Source organism: Tasmannia lanceolata, unplaced genomic scaffold (genome assembly GCF_043159265.1).
Source record: "Tasmannia lanceolata isolate RefF3 unplaced genomic scaffold, GAP_Taslan_0.1 ptg000007l, whole genome shotgun sequence".
NCBI lineage: Eukaryota > Viridiplantae > Streptophyta > Magnoliopsida > Canellales > Winteraceae > Tasmannia > Tasmannia lanceolata.
Window position 1 is genome coordinate 14,252,205 of NW_027518684.1, and position 18,023 is coordinate 14,270,227.

General features: G+C 39.3%; 3 protein-coding genes across 3 annotated transcripts; all 3 read left to right on the top strand.

The window, feature by feature from the left end:
- Positions 1-3,939: 3,939 nt before the first annotated feature.
- LOC143882018 (calmodulin-binding protein 25-like) lies at positions 3,940-5,141 on the top strand. The gene has a single exon (XM_077385395.1). It carries the CDS (start codon positions 4,295-4,297, stop codon positions 4,916-4,918), a length of 624 nt encoding a protein of 207 aa, XP_077241510.1. The 5' UTR covers positions 3,940-4,294; the 3' UTR covers positions 4,919-5,141.
- Positions 5,142-9,926: 4,785 nt separating this feature from the next.
- On the top strand, positions 9,927-11,293 carry LOC143880608 (uncharacterized). Its single transcript, XM_077383595.1, has 3 exons — positions 9,927-10,454; positions 10,656-10,752; positions 10,836-11,293. Exons 1-3 carry the CDS (start codon positions 9,927-9,929, stop codon positions 11,291-11,293), a joined length of 1,083 nt encoding a protein of 360 aa, XP_077239710.1.
- A 216-nt stretch (positions 11,294-11,509) lies between these two features.
- Positions 11,510-12,423, top strand: LOC143880609 (uncharacterized). The gene is made up of 2 exons (XM_077383596.1): positions 11,510-11,841; positions 11,946-12,423. Exons 1-2 carry the CDS (start codon positions 11,510-11,512, stop codon positions 12,421-12,423), a joined length of 810 nt encoding a protein of 269 aa, XP_077239711.1.
- The last annotated feature ends 5,600 nt before the right edge of the window (positions 12,424-18,023 follow it).

The window sequence follows — 18,023 nt, forward strand, 5'->3', positions numbered from 1 at the left end:
GCTTTGTAGGGGGTGCAGCCCACAAAGATCTGCTTCAGATAAGCGGAATCTAATTAAAAAGTATCAAAGCTCGTTTTAGTTTATTACATTGATTTAGACTTGCTTCTAGAATCATTGAGCCAAAGCTTAGGGCTTGCAGCTTTTACGGCTTCTTCACCTCTGTTGACTCCATAGGGTACCCTAAAATAAGGCTTGATGAATTAATGGGTTATGTTTATCAGGTCAAGGGCTAAGGTCATCCAATCAAGATACGGTCAATTATAATTGGCCACAATTCTGGGTGTCGATCTGTTAACTTACCAACTTCTCCAAAAGCCTAAGCTGTTGGAGAAAGGCGTTATTCATCTTTTATATTTTAACACTCTCCCGCATGTGTATCCCACTTGGCAAACACATGGCACATGTGGTCCCACTTTGAGCTGACCATCGCATGTGAATTTTTGCTATCCGGGAGGTTTGAACTCCAGACCTTATGGCTCTGATACCATGTTTAACTTACCAACTTCTCCAAAAGCTTAAGCTATCGGAGAAAGGCGTTATGTATCTTCTATACTTTAACCCGATCGCACAATGCCCACATTGCGCACGTGGGTCCAAAAAGTGGCTCTTAGGACTGGACCTCAAGAAGGGCATTGATTTCTCAGCACTGTTAGTTAAAATAATAGTGCAGCAATCTAGATTCAATGAATATAACTTGTAAGCCCCCTACTTGGACGGTTAGGATTGGTCGATCTGTGTTGTTAGTTTCTCATAGCTTGTGAGTTCCTCTATACAATGCTACATTTAAATCTAGTTTGTAAGTGTGGGGTGGGGTGTTAATGTAATAAGAACCCAATGATTAAAGCTAAGTAAAAAAGAACAAAGAAGATGCATCATTAGGGTGAGTACAATTGGACCCATCTTTATGATATTGGCCGTTGTGTTATGTTTGCATGGTCTGTAATATTGCTCTAATGATGGAGCTAGCATTGCATACAAAACCCCACTAATGATCACTACAACTAGTAGAAGCCCTAATTGCCACAAAGAAAAGAAGTGGAAATATCAAGCAGAAATTTCCCTTGGATGTATTTCGCAGCTCAGATGATCATATACCTATTCAGCTGGGCGAGCTACTTTAATAAAATAGCATCCACACGATGATATTGGACGGTCATGATAGTAGCTCATCCAAAACGGGGCCCCATAGCTCTAATTACAGGTTAAGCCGCGTCAAGACGAAGTAAGCCGAGTCGGAGTTGAGAGAGAGGGCGAGTCACTGAGTCAGGGCGAGTCAAGATGTCTTGTTTAGTAAGTCTGTGCGGAATAAACAAGGTACTTTCGGTGGCGATTTTATCCCTCTTTCTTATCCGATGGGCGATACGTCACCTTTACATCACTGTTACGTAGTTTGATGACATCATTGCTGGCGCGCTGGAAGCGGAGCATATTCTTCACCGACCTAAGATTACTAAAATACCACGGCTTCCACTAGAGATCTACGTAACTACCCTTATCCATTCTAGCGAAGACGGTGGCTGTTACTCTCCTTTCTAACAAACACTTTCCGGTCTCATCTACTACTTATCGGAACCGTAAATCCAACCACTAACTACAAATCATTTTTAGGAAAAGACAAACAAAAGGCGCAGGGAACATTAATCGGGTGATTATAGGCAAGGTTTTAAATTTCGAATTTGAAGTCCAAAAATCAGCTTTCGCCCTCCAAATTGTGTTCATTCGATATTCTCACTCTCATAGTTGAGGCCCTCTTCATTTTGAATTTTAAGAACTAATTTGGAGTACAAAAATCGGCTATCGCCCCTCAAATTGCGTTGAGGCCCTGTTTGTTTTGGATTTTGAAAATGATTTTGAGTTCAAGATTGATTATCGGACTCAAAATTGTGTTTAATTAGATTTAAGCAGCTGGTGGGTTGATTAGGATACTCAAAACTTATTTGAGGGACAAAGATGGGTCCCACCAAGTGGATAGCCAAGACTCCAATCAGTTTGACCCAACTATGAATATTGTTATATTGACCATAGTGAGCAAAACTTGGAGTCTATTTTGAAGGATTTCCTTAACATATTTTTCTTAAAAACATATTAAATGACTACCTTTTATTCTATAAAAGCCTTTGAGATTTTTATTTATTTTTTGTCATTATCTTTTCATACTCTTCTTAATGATTAAATAGATTAAAATCAAGGAAAATAAGAACTTGTCGACCTCGCATGGACTTCTATTATAAAATTCGAAATGTGTTGAGTTGATAAATCAGACATTAGACATGAAATGGAAATAGTATTCAATCCTCTTAAGTCAAAAAGTTTAGGTTGAATTTTTATAGTTTTACTATACAGACTTCTACATATATGCTTTTGTGTTTACTTTTAAGTTTTTATATGGTGTTCCCATGAAGTGCAAGTATTATTTTAAAAATAGAGTGAGACCCCGCACTGCTCAATTACCCAAACCATTAATTTGTTAGGCCCCGACTTAGATTGTATGTGCAATGAAAATGATTTTCATAGGATGATCCTAACCCACCAATCTGTATAGGTTTCTGTAATGTGTCGTCGTCGTTCTGTAGATGGAAATGTTAAAATCAATTTAGGGCACAGCTTATCTAAGTTGGGCCGCACAAATGAGTGGTTTTAATTAAAGAGAGATGTGGGCCCCAGCATATCTTTTGAAAATTCTTGCACCTACTTGCGAAAAACCTTACAAAAACTCATCTACAATTTGAAGGGTTGAGATTATCAGATGGATAAGATTTTTTTTGGGGCAGAGGGAACAACATATGAATGGATTAGATCTTTCGAATAGATGGGCCCCCTTTACTTTTTCAAGAACTTGTCACTCATTTTCGGCACTCCTATTTTGTATCTCTCCTGTTTTTCTTTTTCCGAACCCGAAGAAAGTAGTTTTCCCAACGGCTCTGTCCACTTGCCTTCTTGAGAATGGAAAGGAGAAAAAAGTAAGCCAATTTTTCTCGTGATTGGACATGATTTGACATTTTCCGCCGTTCATTCATTTTCTCTGGAAAGCAGAATTACACAGGTGGAAAATATAAATAATGACGTGGAAAACCAACTTTCTTACACTTTCCCTCTAAATTTTCTCACCAGAAGATGAGAAAATCACTTTCCTGAGAAAACCACTTTGCCTGCATACTTTGTTTCGGCCAAGTGAACAACGGAATTTTCTTACAGTTTATTTTCTAGTTTTCCACGTCAGATTCTTTTCCTGCAGCTAGAAAAGAAGTGAACAGAGCCGACGATACAATGACGAAGGCCGTACAGTGTGACAAGCAGGTAGTCTTGTAATTAAATTAAACCACAGGGTCTAATTCGGATAGATTATTTGAGAATTTATTAATAATAATTAAAATTTTAAAAAAAAGAGGCGCGGATCGACGGAAGGAAGATGCCAAAATCGAAATTTTCGGGGAATGTGAGCTTTACGCGTCCACCCTGACGATGACGCGCCTTGACCCTCGCTCTCTCTCTCTCGTGTCGCTTTCTTTAATCTTAAACCCTAACCCTAAGAACCCTCCAGCTAGCACAACTCAACCCCACTAACCCTACAATCCCTAACCGCGGTTAATTAGGACGGAAAAGCGACACGTGTACCGAGAAACGCGCTTTCGACCACCGCCCTATTTAATGAGTTAGATCTCTCAAAACACTTCTCATTTCTAATTCCCCCCTCCCTCTCTCTCTCTCTCTCTCTCTCTCTCTCTCTTGTTAAAACAAGTCTGTCCTTCTGATTGCGTTAAAACCCTTCTTCTGATTGTGCTAAAATCTGTGAATACAGCTCCTCTTTTTCTAGATCTTCAAACCTCTTCTGGAAGCTCCTGATAACAGTAGCATGCTCTGTTTAAGCCGATTTCCATCTTTTGGTGTATAATTTGTGGAGGAAAGCCGAAGAGTTCACTATAAAATCGTTTGTTTTTTAAGGGATCGGAGTTTTTCACTTAAAATAGTGTTTTTTTTTTTTGTTTTCTCCTAAATTTCATCAGATCACGGTTCATTCTCTTGTTCTGTGGAATCTGATCCATTTTTTCTTTTGCTGAAAAATTTCAAGAGGTTTAATTCCTCATCTCTTTTCATCTCGCTACTCGTAATTTTCTATTACGAAAACGAAACTCTTCGAATTTCACTTCTGTTCGTCTCAAAATCTCAAGAGAAATAATTCAGAGAAAAATGGACTAACTTTTCTGTTTTACTTTAAAAACGAAAAAGAAGAAGAAATTGTCTCTGAATCCTCTCTGTTTCGGTATTTTCTCACTCTCGAAAAAAAGAAGAGAAAATGACGTCATCCGAGAACTTGGCGAGTCTAGAAGCCTGGACATTCCGTCCCTCATTCACCGACACGTGGATCACCGATGCCTTCGCACGTGACACCGACGTTCTCACAAAAGCTCTCCAAAAATCCCTCTCCAAAGATTCCGACACCATCTCCTCTTTCCTCTACCCAATCAAACCCGAACCCACACCCACACCCTCCTCCGGATCCGATCCCGAAACAGCACCGAAACCCTCCCGAAACAACCAAAACCCGATACCTACCTCAGGAAAAATCTCTAAACGAAAATCTCGCGCTTCAAAGCGATCTCCAACCACCTTCATAACCGCCGATCCTTCAAATTTCCGTCAGATGGTTCAACAGGTGACCGGCATCCGATTCAGTAACCCACACGCGACGGTTGCATCTCCGGTTTTGAAACCGGAGCCTCAGCGAGTTGTTAACAGGCTACCTACGCTTGACACGTCAGCGTTTTTATTGGACCACCACCACCAGGTGGTGGGTCCGGTTCATCATCCTCAGCAGGCCCAGTTCGCGTATGAACCGGCCGGTTTTTCGGAAGGAACCGGTTTAGATTTTGAGTCGTTTCCGAGTTTTCCGACTCTGGAATCGTGGCGAGTGATGTAAGAAATTCTGTTTCGTTTTATTTGGTTCATTGAGGGGGGGGGGGACTAATTTTGAGGTTGTTGTAATGTTTGTTTCTTTTTTAAGGGTAATCTTTGTAATATCGGTGTAGTTGAATTTGGGGGGATTTAGTCTCATACGGTCTTCCATCCACAATGTACATATGTGTGCTTTTTTAACCTCTTCTATCATAACTCGTTTTTAAAGCATTTTGCTTTTTTTTAGAGAGGTATGATTTTATGATCAGGACCGTTCATCTGTATCGTGCAATTAAAGTGTGTCTAAAATGGGAGAGCCGTTTGGATCTCAGAATTTTCTTTGGTTCTTGGGACTTTTGTGGAATTTCGCAGGAAACCCACGTTTGGTTGCTAGTTATATAGTGGGCAAAAAAGAATCCCACAAACCAAAATAACCCCTCACGAAACCCAAAGTTGGAAAAACAATTCCTAGGAACCAAAATAATCCCGCACGAAATCCGAGGAACCAAAATAAGAACTTTTTTTCTTCCCAACAGTTCAAGCAACCAAACAAAGCCGGGGATTTTTATTTTACCGGGATTTTTTTTTCCCACCATAGTCCGGTCAACCAAAAATGGGTCAACCAAAAATGGGATTTTTATTTTACCGGGATACTTCCAGGGAGTTTTTTTTCCCACTAATCTCCCAGGAAGTTTTTTGTTCCACAAAAGTCCCAAGAACCAAAATAATTCTGGCATCCAATCGAGGTGCTTATTTCGACACTAGTTTACCGCCTGGTAAACCATTTTTTCATGATAAGAATATTCTTAGTTTTGTTATAAAATGACTAAACTTACAATTGCTCTGTTGAAAGTGGCAAATTTTAAGGCCCGGCTTAGGATGGTTTGGATTGTTGGAATTGGGAATTAGAGTAGGTATTTTATTCCGTTTCCAGTGATTCCGCCGATACTTAGTCGGAATGAGAGATCCGGCGGAATTAAACCAAGAATTTTGGGTATGTTTGGTTGCGGAAGGTGGCCCGGAGAGTGGTGGAATAATAAGTCAAAAGGGATGAGGAAATATTTTGTTTTAGTGGAATAAGAAGTCGAAAGGGAGGGGACAAGTATTTTGATTTGTCTGGAGAGAGAAAAAAAATAGTATAGTGGTGTTTGGTTGCGCAGCATATACTCAAAGAGTGGGAGAATAAGCAAGGGGTGTCATTACCAATATAGGGATAAGGAATCCACTTCAGCGATGAACAATTATTACATGAGAGACATCTGAGGGCGTCTAATGCTATTTTGGCATCCAAACATAGACATGCCAAATTCTGACGGCAACCAATTTTGATCATTTAAGACAATTTTTTGGTGATGTCTATTTCATTTGAGAGGACATGCAGGGAATCACATAGACAGAAATTATACTGGCTTGATCATAGAGATTTTAAGCTCGGAAAAAAAGACATCGTATTCAGAGTGTGTTACAGTGTTTTCGCAATCATATAAATAAGCAGACATAGTGTCCTTTTGTAGTGTCTGCTTACTTTTTTCCCATTTATAAGTACGCTGGCTTGAACATAGAACCTTGTGGTTGCCTTGCTTAAGCCGGTTTGTTTGGGAATTTGAGAATGGATTGTGAATTCAAAACTGATTATTGGACTGAAGAATAAACGTAGACTTGAGTTCAATAATCAACTTTGGAATCCCAATCAGTTCTCAAAATCCAAAGCAAATAGGGTCTTAGGATTTTCCAACTGGGTTACAGGCTCAAGTCCAAGTCTGATTGCATTCTGAGGTAATCCGATGCGGGCCGAGTCTGGTTTCTTTTTATGCTAACCAAATTCACAAAAATATTCATCTATATCGAAGCTTTCACTCTCAAAACCTTATTAACATTCTACACTCTGGGGAATAAAAGAGAGAGAATCTATAGAGCTGCATGAACAATTACAATTGGTATGAAAAAGAGTGTATAGAGATGGACAATTACATTGGAATCAATGGTGACGATTAATTTGTGGATACACTTGATGACAAGCATCTATAATTGACACCATTGATATTGTAGGCCATCATGATACAACCCCCCATAAGATAAACCCTACTTGATTGATCAAGGGGTTAGTCTCTTCCGATCAGGATCGGACGGTGTTGCCCGGAGATAAGCCGGACATGTAATCTCCGGCCAGATCAAAGACCTGATCACGTGCAACCTGAAAAAGTGGGTGTTAAGTATCTCTAGAAACAAGTGTAGGAAAGACAAGGGGACAGTGGAATAGTCAAAATAGGAGGGCTTCTTGTACTCGTCCGTACTACTTTTGACTCTTTCTCTCTCTCTCTCTCTCTCTGCTCTTTCTCCTCTGGACTTCTGAAACTGAGTAACGTGGGGAGGTTGTTGACCGATGCTAATCCAAGTCAGACTTCGAGGCGTTGTCACGCCTTACGTCTTTCTTTTTCTTTCTTTTTTATTAATCCAGCAAAGCGGCCTAGTGGAAGTTTACGTCACCCCAACGCATGCAGAGCGTCATTATAATACCATTTTTTTCGGTCGATGATTTTTTCACCCCAGTTTAGGATTATACACCCTGATTTGACGTCAAAAAGCGTTAAAGTCGGCCCACAATTCACGTTAACATTGGGGCGCATAATCCTATAGCGGGGCGAAGAAATCATCTCCCTTTCTTTGGCCTTTCAAAGGATTAGGCTATTTAATTTCTCTTGGTTAACTTAAGAGCTTCATAAGAGGAGATTTTATACGGTGTAAGCCCATATGGTCCATTGTTTTTCAAAAAGGTACTGTACTACCATAGGATGATCCAAACCGTCCATTTGATGGGCCATAACGGAAATAGGTTGTGCCCCAAAACTCATTTCCATAGGATAATCGTAACCCTCCGATCTATAGAGGAACTGAGTGCTATGGAAACAACTATAGATTGGAGGGCTGAGATCATCCTATGGAAATGATTTTTGGGGCACAACCTATTTACGTTGTTGCCCATCTAATATACGGTTTGGATCATCCTACGGTAGTCAGTACTTTTTGAAAAATACTGGCCCCGGCTCACAACATATAAAAACTCTAATAAGGGAAGAGTTTATGCCAGTTTGGTTCACGGATAAGAATAATTCGAGAATGAAAGTTAATTAACGGGTTCCTTACTCATTTGGTCGCACACTGGATTTGAGAATGAGGATTCCAGATACCTATCTTTTGCTGGTTATCCACAATTTTTAAAAGAACAATTCACTGCTGTGTAGGGAAGTGAATTGGATATCTGCAAGTAGAGATGTGTAATGGAGCGAAACTCACAATACCTGGATGATACTCACCATCGAATACATGTCCCTGTTGGGCAACATATCACTTTAATTATTATTAATTTTATTATTTGCATGAATAGGTTAATCATTCATTTGAAGGCTACACTAATTAGACAGCTAGCATTGGTCACGTGTCTGGTTGAGATGGTGGGGACAAAGAGTTACGGACTACATGACCAAGTCATAACGGGGTTGTTCCCCAACCCCATTCATTATGCTGTGTTCTTTTAAGTTTCCTTCCCCCTCTTTTCTGCGGAAAGTCCGATTTGTTTCCGTGGAAAACCGTAAAAAGCGTGTTCTTTTAGTTTCTACGGAAACTTTTTTCCCTGACGTGGAAATTATTAAAAATTACGTGGAAAAGGAGTTTCCGCGATTTCACGGAAAGCCCTTTTCCTACCTCATACATCGGAAAGCCCCTCTTTCCGAGACTTTCACCCGACGATCGACACTCTCTCTCTCTCTTTTCTCGCTCAGACTCTCTCTCAAGACCTCCATTCTCGACGACTCTCTCTCTCTCTCCCTCGCAAGACCTCCATTGTCGACGACTATCACCTTCAGGTAAGTCTCCCTCTCTCTCTCTCTCTCTCTCTCTCTCTCTCTCTCTCTATCTCTATCTCTATCTCTATCTGTCTGATTTTTTTTTTTGCTGGATTTATGGGGTTTCAGATAAGGGGTTTGGGTAGGGATTTGGATTTACTGGGTTAGGGTTTCATTTTTTGTTTTTTTCCCATTCTATTTTGGTATTCTATTACTGGGTTAGGGTTTCGGATTTTTGTTTCTCCTCTGTAGATCCACATATCTTTGGTTCAAAAAAGCTCTATATGAGCTTTAGATCTTTGAAGGAATACATTTGCTGTTGATTTACACATTTATTTTTTAGTTACTTTTGTGCCCTGCATTTTTAAAGTATTTTTCGCTGATTTTTAAAATGAAAATTCCAAACAGATCTCTCCATGTATTTCTAGCTCAGCAAATTAGTTGGAGGTTTTTTTTTTTTCATTGTATCTTGGACTAAACTCTCCATGTATTTTAGCTTAGCATATTAGCTTGAGTATTTTGTGGGTGTTTTTTTTCCAAGTTTTAAAACCGTTTGATGCAAGTCTCTGTGACTCTGTCTATTTGATACTTGATTGAGTCATTTGATACTCAATTGGTTTTATCAATTTCAACACCTGATCTATTTTTTATTTTTGGTGGATTTAGGGTTCCACAAATATGATTTTTTCTTGTTAGTCATGTTCTTTTTCTTCTTTTGCAGGTAATCATCCTACTGTCAATTTCCTTCTTCCTAACCTTCCTGAGGTTTGTTCTTAATTTCCTTTTTATAGTCTTGATTTCTTTTTTTTATAATCTTTGATTCAAGGTAATAAATCTAGGGTTGCTCGGAATTGCCATGTTATGAAATCAGTTTTAATGGGCTTCACGAGTTGGATTTTTTAATCAGTGTTATGGAGGGTTAGGTAGTCAGCCCTAGAAAGTTTAGCAGAAGAGAGTGGAGATAGGTGAATGATACAGAAAAAAGACTTAAGTACATAGGGTATTATAGAGTGTTATGGCATTTATTTTCTTTATGTTATAGCACTCTTCTGTTGTGTACTGTTTTTTGTTGTGTTAAACCACATAATTGTTAACTCATGATTCATGTTTTAATTGGGTTTTGACTGTTCACGTTTTAATTGTTATTGTTAACTCATGATTTGTTTTTGAGTACTATCCACTTATTGTTAGATGGACGATAGGAGACTTAGAACCGAGGATGGTCGCCCCACAAATAGGGCAAAGTTGATTGTGAGTGCTGTTGCGACAATAGTGAGCGCAGCAACCACTGCACTCGTATTCTTCCAACAGTATTACGACGAATACCTACGACGAGCTCCAAACGAAAACAACTACTTCACAGATCGGGAATTTATTACGCGTACCGTGACGTCAGATGAACATTGCAAGCACTTACTTAGGATGAATGTCAGGTGCTTCGGACGATTTGTTCGACTGCTTAGAAGCACCGGCGAACTTCAAGATACAATACATTGTAACATTGACGAGCAGGTTGCAATGTTCTTACATATTGTATCTCACAATCAACGGAACCGGTCAATTAGAGCCTTCACACAACGATCAGATTCCACGGTTTCTCGTTATTTCAACAAGGTCTTGAAAACTATTCTAAGCTTGAAATCCGAGTTTATAAAACCTCCGACGAGTGAGATACCAGCAGTCATTCGCACTAATCCAAGATTATGGCCTTATTTCAAGGTAACCTCAAATACTAAGATTCTAGCCTTATTTCAAGATACTGACTGATATATTTTAACCTTTCTATACTAGGATTGCATTGGTGCAATAGACGGAACTCATATTCTTGCTAAAGTGTAAGCCGAATATAAGCCTCGGTTTATTAATCGAAAATGTTATCCTTCTCAAAATGTGTTGGCAGTTTGTGACTTCGATTTAAAGTTCAATTACATTTTGGCTGGGTGGGAAGGATCGGCATCCGACTCAAGGATATTAGGAAATGCAACATCACGACCTAATGGGCTTCCTTGCCTTCCAGGTATCCTTTACCTTTCCTTCTACTTATTATGTCGGTTATGAATAGACAATGGCGATACTGAGACAATAATTTCTTCATCGTAGGGAAGTTTTATCTCGACGATGGTGGCTATCCTTTACTTCGTAGTTCTATAACACCGTACCAAGGCATAGCGTATCATTTAAATGAAATCAGGGGTCGAAGACCACGAACGCCAGAGGAACTTTTTAATCACAGACATTCATCGCTCCGGAATGTAGTGGAACGTGCATTTGGCGCCCTCAAGAAGCGCTTTAGAATTTTAAACGAGGAACTGATGTACCCATACGAAAAACAGATTGATATTGTTCTAGCTTGTTGTTGTGTCCACAATTTCATTCGGAGGGAGATGGCAGATGATGATCTTCTTGATGGCGTAGATCTAGAGTTACGAGCAGTGGTCCCGCCTGAGGAAGAAGAGCCTGTCCCATATGTTCCACTTAGTAGGGCTGATGATGCACGAGAGGGGATTAGGATTAGAAATGAATTGACCACAAATATGTGGAATGACTTTCAACGTTGATTTATGTATCGCCTTTTTTTTTATTGTTTATGGCTTGTTTGTAGCTTGTTTTAAAAAAAAACAATAAACTCGTATTGTATGGTCTCATGAGTTTTATGTATGGTCTCATGAATTTTTCGTTATTGTATGGTCTCATGAGTTTTATGTATGGTCTCATGAGTTTCTCGTTATTGTATGGTCTCATGAGTTTCTTGTTATTGTTTCAATTCATATAGGATGACTGCAAGTCGTGTGGGTAGGAACCATTACTGGAATACTGAGATGGATAAGGTGTTGGTGGATGCGTTATTGGAACAAGTATCGGAAGGGCACAAGATACCCAATGGCTTTAAAGATGTCGCATACACGGCGGCAAGCAGAGCAATGAATAGTCGATATGGGAAAGATATGACGAAAGAGCATATAAAAAATCGAGTCAAGACCCTAAAAAAGAAATTTGTGGCCGTCAACACTATAATAAACACCAACGGATTTGGCTGGGATGATGTCAATAAGAAGATCGAAGTGACGGAAGATGTCTACAATGCTTGGGTCGCTGTGAGTACAAAGTGACATCTTTGTTTCATTTGTTAATTACTCTGGCTCGTAATATTTATAACTATTTTTCTGAATTTCTTGTAGGTTCACCCTGAACATAAGAAATATTTTACAGAGAAACATGTGTTGACGTTGCCCCTAGTCAGGAGGTGCAGAGTTCAGCTCAACATATAGATGACTTGGGGATTGGCGATACCCCTGAGACTGTAACAATTCCAGAGTCTCCTATGGTTGGTGAGAGCAGTAGGGGACCTGGGCCTAGAACTTCATCTCCGGTTAGAGATTTTGCAAGAAGCGATGAAGGTCAGAGGGGGACGAAGCGTAGTGCAGCAAAATATATGAATTTGATGGAAGGGTTTACTTCAACTTTGGAGAAGGTTGCAGATGCAATCAAGGATCTATCGAAGGAACCTTTTGACAATGACGAGCTTCATGATGCCGTGTTTGGGTTACAAGGATTCGAGGAGGACATCCTGGAGAGGGCTTATGAGTACCTCAACCGTAACCCTACGGAGGTTCGTGCTTTTATGAAGTACACAGTAGAAAGGAGGGAGCGCTACATGTGGAGGAAGATGGAAAACCTTGAATTCTGAGTGATTGTGGATGTGGATGTGGATGTGGACGTACATAAACATGTGGTTGTTGGATGGTTCTGGATTTGGACTTCATTTGGACATGATCTTTTTTTTGGTTGGCTTGTCTGTTTTTTTTTTGTGAACATGTTTATGTACTATTTTTGTTAGTTGGCTTGGACTTATAGATCTAAGGGCTTGGCTTGGTCTTTTTGTTATGCGATATTACGGTCTGCTTCTTCTTGGCAACTCTATATTTGTGACAATTTTTTGTCAAGTCTATGTTGGTTGCCTGATTTATATCTTGGCAGCTCTATATTTGTGACAATTTGATTAGCATTGTTATTGTTCAACTTCTATTTGTCATGGTTTTCTTATTTTGATTGACTTCAGAGGGTTAGGCCCACTTATTTTAGACTAGATTCTATGTTGGCATCATTCTGCATATCAGTTTGTCACAGTTTCTATTTAATAGGTTTCTATTGAGTTTTCCTGCAACGAAACACATATTTCTGTTAGTTTCTGTGAGGTTTCTGTCAGGTTTCTGTGCAACGAAACGCTCATCTGACAGGTTTCTGTCATGTTTCTTTTCCTTCACTTTCCTTTCTGCCACATCAGTTTACTTCCCTTCACTTCCCTTTCCTTTTCTTTCCCGACGAGAGAACAGAGCATTAGGTTTTTTTTATTATCTATCTAAAGAGCCCAAGATTACGGGATTACTATTTTAGGTAAGTTTTAGTCAAGATTTTAGGTTCAATCTATGTTATTTTAGATGAACGGCTATGATTAGTTGCTTGGGTATTAAATTAGCTTTTAGGGTTTCTTTTATTATAAATATATGTTACGTAAGCATTGCAATGGACTTCGATTATTGAATGAAATTTGCCTTTAGGCTTTTGGGTTCTTTGAGAACTTTTCTATTTTATTTGGCTTGATCTCTTAATGTTCTACTAAGGATCTAAGCACATATTGATCGTGGTTCACTTCATTGTTTGTTTGATTTTTGGAATATATTTGGGTAAATCTAATATTTTACTAGATTTGCCGAAGTATTTCCATCCTCATCCGACTTTGATTCGCTTCCCATCCTGCAGTTTCGTTGCAATCTCTTCCGGGATTGCATCAGATAGCCATCCCCTATAATTGCAGGAATCTAAGATGAGTAGTCTTGGAGTATATTAAACCCCAAGTTAAGAAAGATAACTATAATCAGAGCATAAAAATGAAATTACAAATTCACATCAACAGGGAAAGAGGGCCCGGAGTAAACTGGGTCCCTCAATCCCCCCGATTTAGCCAACCTGTGAGTGTCTTATTTCCCATGTTGTTAGTTACTTTTTCCGTGGTAAGCCGAAATAGCAAGTGTTGCTTTTAGTTTTCTTAGAAAACCTATATATAAATCCACATCAAACACAGTCAAGGGTGTGAGAGAGGCATTTTCTCTCTTGACACAACAGCTAGGGAAGAGAGAAACAGTCAAGAAGAACGTCTTCGACATCGTGGTCATATATGCTCACCCATGTGTGCCATGATCGGGCATGGTCGGATCCAGTATTGACTTGTATAAACTTGATATGTGCACTTAAAAAAAATTAATTAGGATTGTGGAGGGGCCCGTTGGAACAATTGGGTCTAATCCGTGTATAGTTTTGGACAAGTTTGTCCGTTCTGCACAGAATTTCTTTCGAAAGTAGTCTGAACGCTAATTTTTATGCTTAATTAATCAGATGGTGACAGAATTGTCATCGCCCGTTGATCAAATTCAAAGAGAAAATTAAACACTTAAAAAAGTATTAAAAACAAAAGGCGGATCTTGATATTTTATATCTTAATTTTTTTTTATTTGATTATTGCTTCTTCCAAAAGAGACATGAGCAATAAGAATAAAAAAAAGTGGGATGGCGTGGTGTTGCCTTCTTTTTCCAGCAAGAAATCACTTACAACCTTCCTCTGATTTGTAGAACTTAATGACTTTTCCTTTTCTTCAGCTTTCTTTTTTAAAGACTAGTAATTATTAATTTGAGAAAAGTGTAGCTACACGTGCGGGTAGCTAACTTGGCTACTCCGTCGGCTTAAAATACAGTGGGGCCCACATTGTTTCGGTGATGCAAACCATTCATCTGATGGGCCCTCACATAGATAGGGTGTGCCCAAAAAATCAATTAGGGCCTATTTAGTTGTATAATATAGAGGATTTTACTAATAGTTCATGAATAAAGTCGGAGGTCATGTACGTTTAGTTCCAAAAAAGAACCAAAATCCCAGAAAGACTACTTACCTGATACTCTAAGTTGCATAGAAGCCAAAAACCCATGACTACTTAGTATGGAGGATTTTACTAATAGTCCATGAATAAAGTCGGAGGCCATGCATGTTTAGTTGCAAAAAAGAACCAAAATCCAACAAGATTACTTACCCGCTACTCAGGTTGTATAAAAGCCAAAACCCCAGAAGACTACTTACCCGCTACTCTACTTGTCAGTCCTTTGTTTGCTGAGGTAGCACCCTTTTAAGTTTTAACTCTACAAGTAAAAAACCTTTAAAAAAGAGTTTTTTTTTATTAGAGTTGTGTGTGATCCCTCCCACCCTTCTAAGAAAACCGAAAATTTACTACTATTTTTGTCCACAAGTACAGTTTGGTTTGTCTGGTTGTATAGAAGGGGATGAAATCCCTTGGAAAGTGGAGTGGAGTGATGTGGCTAGAAGTGAAGTGATATTAAAGTGGAGTGAAAGTGTTGGGGTTTTTGGTTGTGAAAATGAAGCAAGGTTTTAAATTTCGGTTTCGGTACCAATTTTGGACCCTACCGAAATCCGAAATTTTGGCGGCCGAAATTTGGTATTTCAGACCGAAATTCTGAAATTTTGTAACAATTCTTTTTCTTTTTTTTCTTAAAAAAATGACATTTTCTCGAAATTTCGGACCGAAATTCCAAAATCTCAGTCCGAAATTTGGTAAAGGGCGAAATCCGAAATTTGGATTTCGGCCGAAATTTAAAACCATGAAATGAAGTTAGGTACCATCATTAAAAAAAAGAGGAGTGATACAAATCCCACGTGTTCCATTATCAAAATGAGAGAGCCCTTAACAACCCAAAAAAAAAAAAAAAGGAAAAATGGACAAGAAGTGGTTCAGCTGCAAGAAATAGTTCTAGTTCACTTCTTCCTCTTCAAGTAGTGTTCCTCAGCGAGAACTGGTTTGTTTTTCTTGTCATTCATTCAAACAGAACGGACCGCTGAAATCGATGTCAGAAGCGAAACCTAGGGAGATAGAGAGATAGAGAGAGAGATAGATGAGGGTTGTTTGAATGCACCACGGTTTTCTAGTAGTGTAATAAGTAGTCAACTGGTAGAGTAGTAGTCTCCTTATATATTCATAGGGCACATGGTGTGTTTTATATCGAGGGTGGGCTACTATTATAAAGCAAAGATCCGACTAGGACAAGACCTCTGCAACGTAAAACCAAGTCGCCCTAGCAAGTCAATCATTGATTAGTGGAGGTTTTATACAATGGCTGAGGTTACTTGAAAACTAGAGGATGAAGGTGGATTCAGATCACATTGACTTACACCAATCAGTTTCCAATATGGAAAAAACATTGCTAGTGAACAATAGTCTATATAAAAAGAGGGAATTTAATATTTTATTCTTTATGCTTAAATAAACCGGTTCAACACAAAAAGCATAACAACCACGAAGTTTCAAACGTAAATCCAAATCCAAAACAAAACGAAGCACGTACCTGAATAATAGATAATAGGGAGAGTAAGATATAGTGCTTTCTGAAAGAGAAAACCACAGAAAAAAGGCAGAACTACTTTTTTTTTTTTTTTGAACGGTAAGACTTTTTTTTTTTTAAGGAACAAAAAGCAGAACTACTTGCATAAATTTGGATTTGGATTTAAGTTTGAAAGACAAAAGGCAAAACTCCCCAAATAGAGTCTTTTACATTATATAAATAGACTCTTCTCACTAGGGGTGCAAGTTTGGCACGGTCAGCCCTGACCCGCCCTGGGCCCGAACAGGGTCTGGGCTGGATTTTCCAACCTGAGGGCAGGTCAGGGTTCAATTTTTAGGCCCTGACTCAGGGTCGGGTCGGGTTCTGGGTTAATGCCTTGGGTTACCCTGACCCGGCCCGACCCTAAGTTTTCTATTATAGAATTGAACCCTCTGTGCATGTTTCTTTTGCTAATGTTTTCTATCATCTTTGATTGATGTTTCTTTAGATTATTATTGTTAATTGTCTCTGCTCCCCTTCATGTTGTTGAATTCATATTATCTTATGTTGTTCCCCTTCTCTATTTATTGATCATTTTGTTCTATATGATATGTGGTTGCTTTATTTTTGGCACTTTTTTTTTTTTTTGAAATGACAAATTTTATAAAAGAAACAGAAGGGACACCCGAAAGGGAATACCCAAAGATACAGAACAAAAAATAAAAAATAAAAACTAATTACAAAATGACTAGGCCATCAAATAGGAAATTGATCAAACCAATTCATCGAGATGCATACCACCCCTCTTCTAGCAAAAGCGTCCGCCTTCTCGTTAGCAGACATTCTAACATGAATCAACTCAATATCTGATTCTGCCAATATATTTTCCATTTCGTCAAAAAGATCCAAAAACCTCCAACATAGAGCCGCCCCACCCCTCAGCCACCGGATAACATTAAACGAATCCCCTTCAACAATTACACTCTTCAGACGGTCCCTACTCACCTTTTTTATGCCATTGAAAGCCGCTTGGACTTCCGCCTTCATAGCGTCAGTCACACCTAAAGGGCCCCAAAAAGACCAAAGAACCTTGCCGGCATCATCACAACATAAACCTCCCACCCCGGCTGGACCAGGATTCCCAAAGCAAGCACCATCGAAGTTTATTTTTAACACTCCTTGAGGCGGTGGTTCCCATCTCTACATAACTTTATTAGCCCACTCACTACTCAGGCACACCACCCCCCATCCTTCCCAAAAATCAAACGCTGAGACAAACCGGAAAGATGGATGGCATCTCGTACAATTAATAACCAAAGCAATTATCCGCACATAAAGATAATGAGGAGCCTTGGACATTCCCTCAAACACCCGCGCATTTCTCTCCTTCTATACCACCCACCAAGTGGCAAGCAAGCATACTTCCCACAAAATTTTCCCTTTCTTCTTCCAAGGCACGAAGCTCCATTGTTGCAACAACAATTCAATAGATCTAGGGAAAATCCAGCTGATCCCAAATCTCAAAAATATGCGGCCCCATATAGACCAGGTGAACGAACAATGCATAAATAGATGATCCGTAGATTCCTCATCCGCAAGACTTAGGAGGCAATGATCAACAAGCCACATACCACGATTTCTCCGAAAGTTAATGGTTTGAATCCTGTCGCGACATGCGGCCCAACCAAAGATACTAACCCGCGGCGGACAATGAAAGTTCCACACCTTTGCTGAAAAAGAGGGAATCGGGCAGGGCATCAGGCTCGTATAGAAAGATCTAACAGAAAAAAAAAATCCGGAAGAATCTGCAGTCCATATTCTCTTATCCATCCCCTTTCTTTTAATGTAGTCATTATCCAAAAGCCTCCTAAGCCTAGCCGCAGAATCTAACTCCCAAGCAAAGAA